Below are 6,568 nucleotides of genomic sequence, written 5' to 3'. Positions count from 1 at the left end.
TGTATACAAATGGATGGGACGGAGGGAGTATTAGTCATTAATTCGTATTTTTAAGGTTTTCGAGATAAAATATATATGTTTCTAATATTTAATTCATTTTTTTCAGGTTGATTCCAGGAAGAAATTCATCTTTAAATGATGTTTAATCGAATAGGTAAGTTGTTTTTTAATGTTTTATACTATATTTGAGGTTCAGAGAGTAGAATGTGATTTTTATAGTTTTTGAACTATGTGCTTGTTTTTGCTTCCACGGTAAAAATTATACAAAATTGACCAAATTCAAACGCATATCGATTTGTGTTCTATATTTACACATAGAAATATTGGTTCTACAGTGGATTAAAAATATGTTATATTTAAAATTTTGATTCTACATTACATTCATAATCTATGTGTTTATATTGTTTGATTCTACTTTAAAAGAATACTTGTATTTATGTGATTTTATATATAGTAGAATCATATGTGATTTTTACGCATATGAATTAGATCTGACTTTTAATTATGTGTATTGTGTTTGTAAATATGAATTCTATAGGAGAAATAATTATGCTTCAAATTTATAATTCATAGACGCTAGTTTTATTTTTTTAGTGATTGATTCTATTGAAAAATTATATTAGCATAGTCTAATTTCAATTCATAGAAGCTAGTTATGTTTTTCTAATTAAAATAGATAAGAAATTTTAGAGTTATGGAAGTAAAGAGAGAAGCGGTAGTTTCACTTTATTGCTTTAGTTATCTTCTAGATTGAGATGGAACTGAATAATGGTGAAAATAGCTTGTACATCCGAATATTGATTCACCTCCTGATGTTTTGTAACTTTTACTGAATTTTTCACACTTTTTGAAAGGCTCATAGCTTTTTGTACATATCAATACTTGTTTAATTTAAATTTAGAACCAAATTGAGAATCATGAAGTTCATAATACACAAAAAATCCTGCAGTTGTGTTAATATATATGATTTTTTTCTTGTTATGCGATTCTGCAGAATTTCTCTGACATTTGTTGGTGATGGAGGAGAGGAGAAGGCCATCAAGGTCCCTGTTGGCATGTCTATGTTGGAAGCTGCCCATGAAAATGACATAGAACTTGAAGGTAAGCACTTGGATAAATATTTTTTATCTGGCCGTGTATTGATGCAAAAATGATCTCTGACTTAATTGTTATGTTTTTTGTCATAAAAGTAATATACATAGTTTTTAAACATCAAGATACCTATGTAAGGTCTTTAATTTAATGAAGCTTTTTTTGCTCTAATACATGCCCTAGTAACATCTAATACTCTGGAATCTAGAACTGTTTTTGGTGCACTTAATCCTATTACACAATGTGAAATATGTAATTAGGTTTTGTTCAATTTTGGTATTCTTTCTCTATATGTAAAAGATAGTTAAACTTGATTCTTAATATAGGGGCTTTTGAAGAATCGCTTGCTTGTTCCACTTATCATGTAATTGTGATGGTCTATTTCTCCCTATGCTTGGATAACTGCACAACAATTTTCTACGTTGGTCACTACTCACTAGCAATATGACTTCATGCATCTATTTTAATAAAACTAAATTTTTAGTGAATTTTTCTTATGATATAGAGTATTACATAAATTAGAGGATCTGAATGACGAGAAAAATGACATGTTATACCTTACTTTTGGCCTCACAGAAACGTAGGTTTCTTTCCTAAATACATTGGTTTATAATGCAACATACTTATACTTTACTAAAAAAGATTGAGTTGGGTTTAATACGAAGCAGATCTCGACTGGGTTGTCAAGTCATTGCGAGTCCCAAATTTGATGAACTTCGTTTAGCACTGTCTGCTGCTACACATATTTTTTCTATTGATGGATACATACCAAAACCACACTAAAGGTTAACTGAGAAAAAAGTCGTAAGATATTGACAGTCGAGGGCGTGAGTTTTCCAATTTTTAGCAATCCAATTACTTGAGAATTTAAGGGTCGTGTATGGTAAAGCCGTCGAAACAAAAATTTATAAATTAAATAGAATAGATTTTTGGTATTTTATTTACATATACGGGTGGAACTTGTATGCATTTGGATACACCAGTTTTTTTTCTTTTTCTTGTGTTTGAAGTCAAATGTATAATGTGTTTTGTCCAATTTGGCTTGAACTGAATCTTCAGCTGATTATTCTTTTTTTCTATTTATTCACACATCTCTTTTGCTTTATTCGTCTCCCCCTTACAAAATGTTTTGTACTGTTATGATTCTAGTAGTATATTTTCGGAATTTCATGTCCTTTGTGCAAGTATTTTGTGTTCTACTATGGAAGCAGAAGCATAATAGATCTAATTCTAGTGTTGTTAATGATTTTTGTATGTTATGTGATCTATAGTAGAAGCATATCATCTAAGTTTTTTTGTTTAGAACTTTTGTGTAAAAGAATGGTTTTGTAGTAGATAAAATTTGACTTCGTCTATTCTTGTATGTGTTTTGTTCTACTGAAATACTTCTGCCATGTACTTGAAAGTTATTTTAATGGCAATACATTTTTGTCTAAACATGTGAGTTGATAACAAAGATGATGTCGGGCTCTTTTCTACCGAGATGGTTGGTAATCGGTATGAAAAATTTATGTAAATATCGATTTATTGTCATGTGTGGCTCCTTCTTTACTATAAATCATTAGTAGCTCCGCACCATCAATGACATGTAACTCAGAAACTATTTACTCTCGACCAAGGGAAGAGAAACCATCATAAGCATTTGGCTTCTCTGAGCAGCATATATGTCATCCAATCCATTCAAGAATTGGAACAAATTTTTCTCTTCTCTTATTGAGCAAGAATAATTAGAGTTGTAATTTCTGCAGTTGTTGCAGTAATAGTAAGAAGGATGACCAATGACTCAGCCCCCAAAGTGACCTCATATGAATGTAGTATTCGATAACTGGCTTTCTTTGTTGTTTGGTTTCATACAACTCCTTATTTGTATTTCTGAGATCCATTGGTGAGAGAAAAACGTTGCTCAAGATGCTTCCATATATGATGAGCACTGCTTACAAACATAATAGATTTTTTGATGAAATTCAAAACCGACCCTAGAATCCAAGAGATGATCATGTTATTCCATGCATCCCAGGCATCCCTCTTCACTTCATCAGTTGTATCCCAGGCATCCCAGGCTTCCGTTTTGAAGACAGTCAAAGATCTATAATTAGACGAGCCTTGAAGCTTGTCAATAGTCATGAAGTTGTTACCATCAGAAGGGTGAAGATACAAAGTGCTCGAGACATCAATAGATGTTCTAGCATAAACAACATTATCATTTTTTACCATTTCGACAATAAAAGATGTAGATAAAGTGATAAAGAATGAGCAAACCAGCTATATGATGTAATTCATAGCTCTAATACCATGAAATCAATTGTAACTCTAACACTATATGGTTTAACGTGGAGCTCTTTCATTCATTCCTTAGATGGATCATTTTACAAGGATAAATCCTCTCTTATAATATAGGTTGTTACAAAGACCATAGACCACTGTCCTTCTACTGCAAAGCTAAGGAAAAAGCATTAATTTCCCTCCTAGGACAAAACAAATAAACAACTACTAAGACAGCTAATTAATCTAGAATCTTTCTTGAATCATGTGCCTATGAATAGACTTGATACTTGGGCATTGAGCATTAGGACTTGGGCTTTATTGGCTTTATTGGCTTGCTTTTTTTATGCATCTTCATATAGTTTTCATAATAAAATTGCAAAATATTTTGTGATCACTTTGTTGTTCATGTGATGAGATGATAATTTTGGCAATGTGATTGTTTTCCACCAGTCTTGCGTTCCACGATGCAAGCGTGTAGGCCTTTCATCGAATTATTGGCATACGCGGCACATTTAGATTTTATCTTTAAATCTTCTCAATATTTGTTAGCTCTTTCCAAGAGGCTTAAAATAGATACGAGAGACATCATGTAATTATTTTCCATGTGTGGCTTTATCTTAGTTGTCACTTCATGAGTTAGCATTAGGTAGACTTATGGACGAGAATCCTGGATCGCAGAAGAGACCTCTTGGGGGCTTCCAAAAGCTTTATCCTAGATTCTTTTGCCTCACACTGACATGTTGGCCTAGTCCTGAAAGTGCTTCGAATGCTTGAATACAAGTAAAACATCTTTAACAGTAAAAGTTAAAAATTTGAAGAATAAACGATGCATAGATATTTAGGGACGAAGCCCAATATCATTACATCTATTAGGGGAGGCGTTTATATAACCATTACCCCCTAAACTGAGGATGTTATTTTATTTATACTAAGTGTATAAATAAATAAGACTACCAATTGGTGAATTCCCACTACTGGTAATATTTCCTGAGATGTTTCGTATTCCATGCTCGTGGAACAAGCTTGTCATTCATGTCTGTCAAATGATAAGTGCCCTCCCAAAGTACGGATTTCACCTTATAAGGACCTTCCCAATTTTCTCTTAAACCCATGACCCGGGACATTGGTGTTTGGCATCACCCTTCTCAAGACTAGATCTCCCACCCGAAGGGGGCGGGTCTTCACTCTCCCATTATAGTGCCTCGCAGTTCGCTGTTAATAGGCTGCTAGCCTCGTTTGGGAGTCTTCTCTTGTTTTTTTAATCATATCCAGATAGAGCCTGTGATTAACCTCATTAGCTTTGGGGTCATAGTGATCTCTTCTAAATGAGCTTGACCCAACTTCCACGAGGACAATGGCCTCACACATAGGATTGAGAGAATGGGGTCTCTCCAGTTGTACTTCTTGGGGTAGTGTTGTAAGACCATAACACTTTTGGTAACTCCTCAGGCCAATTTCATTTGCTTTCTTCGAGTTTAGCCTTCAAAGTATGTTTGATAATTTTGTTGATAGCCTCCGTCTGCCCATTAGTTTGAGGATGACTAATAGCAGAAAAACCTTTTTTGATACCCAATGCCTCGTAGAATTCCTGCATCTCCTTGCTGTCAAATTGCTTCCTGTTATCTGAAATAAGTTGATAAGGGATCCCGTACATGCATACAATGGCCCTGTAGACAAATTCCTTGAGTTTCTTCACGGTGATAGTGAAAAGGGGCTCAGCCTCTACCCACTTGGTATAGTAATCCACTACGACAACTGCATACTTAACTCCTCCTTTTGCTTTGGGCAGCTCCCCAATAAGATCTATCCCCCACATAGCAAAGGGCCAAGGACTCATAAGAGAAGTGAGATGAGTGGCTGGAATGTTGCTGAAGTTGGCATACTTTTGGCTTATCACATGCCCTGGAGAATTCAAAAGCATCTTTTTTAAGAGTAGGCCAATAATAACCCTGTCTGAGGACCTTTTGGGCTAGCAAGCTAACCCTGAGTGATTTCCATATGCCTTCATGCACCTCCCTTAGGATGTAACTACATTATTCCCCATCTACACACCTCAGTAGTGGTGTGTTGAAGACCCTTCTGTAAAGAACCTCATCATAGATGACATAACGGGCCGCCTGATACTTGACCCTTCTAGCCTCCTTCTTTTCTTGGGGAAGAGTGCATCTCTTGACATAGTCCCAAATTGGAGTCATCCATGTTATGCCCAAAGCAGCAATCTCAAAAGTAAATTCTTCGGGAACACTAGGCATGTTTTGAATTTCGAGAGGGATGACTCCAAGTAAGGTGGCCTCTCGTTGAGAGCCCAATTTGGCCAACGCATCAGCCCCTGTATTTTCGTCTCTTGAGATGTGCTCCACTCTCACTTCGTTAAAAAGCTTGATGATTCTTTGTGTACATTCGAGATAGAGTTCAGTTCGGGGTCCCCTGGCCTGCCATCCGCAACCAATAAGGTGAGTGACCAACATTGAGTCACTGTAAACATTAAGATTCTCCACCATCATCTCCAGAGCTAGTTTGAGGCCTATAATGAGAGCCTCATATTCAGCATCATTCTTGGTTGCTTTGAAGGTAAAATGGATAGCACTTCGCAACTTGTGCCCTTCGGGGGTTATTAGTTATATCCCGGCTCCTGATTCTTCATTATTAACGGCCCCATCAACATAGAGAGCTCACCATGGGGCACAGTATTCTCGAACATGAATAAGCGTTACAGTCTCAATGTAAGAGGAAAGTATCACAAAATCTTCTTCGGAATCAAGTTTTTCATAGAATCCTTCTGCATCTTGTATCGACCTTCATCACATATGTCACAACGTGTTTTCTCACTATTTTCTTTGTAAAATAACATGCAATCATTCATGCAAGCATCAATTTGTTCGTATCTCATGCTTAACCCACTTAATAACTTCTTCACATCATAGTATCTTATTGGCAACTTGTGATCTTCAGGCACACCAATAAGTTCAAGTAGCTCATCGAATCTCTTATTAGTACAACCATATATGTGTTTAAACTTAAGTAGCTTACTCACAAATGATAATGTTATGAAACTTGTACAATTTGGATAAAGTGGTTCAGAAGCACTATCAAGCATCCTATAAAAACTTTCTGCGATTGCATTCGGTTCTTCATGCATTCTCAAAATCATAATTTGCCTCGGAAAAATCTCCAAGCATTTCACGTGCATCATAAAAATCATCACGCGTAT

The 6,568-nt window shown here is 35.5% G+C and overlaps 2 protein-coding genes across 2 annotated transcripts; one reads left to right on the top strand and one right to left on the bottom strand.

Moving 5' to 3' along the window:
• Window positions 1-755: 755 nt before the first annotated feature.
• On the top strand, window positions 756-1,875 carry LOC141703078 (adrenodoxin-like protein 1, mitochondrial). The gene is made up of 6 exons (XM_074506687.1): window positions 756-784; window positions 995-1,101; window positions 1,419-1,468; window positions 1,533-1,548; window positions 1,606-1,672; window positions 1,761-1,875. The coding sequence occupies exons 1-6, from the start codon at window positions 756-758 to the stop codon at window positions 1,873-1,875; spliced, it is 384 nt and encodes a 127-aa protein (XP_074362788.1).
• Window positions 1,876-5,390: 3,515 nt separating this feature from the next.
• LOC141703077 (uncharacterized) lies at window positions 5,391-5,858 on the bottom strand. The gene has a single exon (XM_074506686.1). It carries the CDS (start codon window positions 5,856-5,858, stop codon window positions 5,391-5,393), a length of 468 nt encoding a protein of 155 aa, XP_074362787.1.
• Window positions 5,859-6,568: the final 710 nt, after the last annotated feature.

This window comes from Apium graveolens, unplaced genomic scaffold (assembly GCF_009905375.1).
Source record: "Apium graveolens cultivar Ventura unplaced genomic scaffold, ASM990537v1 ctg6180, whole genome shotgun sequence".
Lineage (NCBI taxonomy): Eukaryota > Viridiplantae > Streptophyta > Magnoliopsida > Apiales > Apiaceae > Apium > Apium graveolens.
Note: the sequence above shows the minus strand (reverse complement) of the source record. Positions and strands in the feature narration are given on the sequence as shown.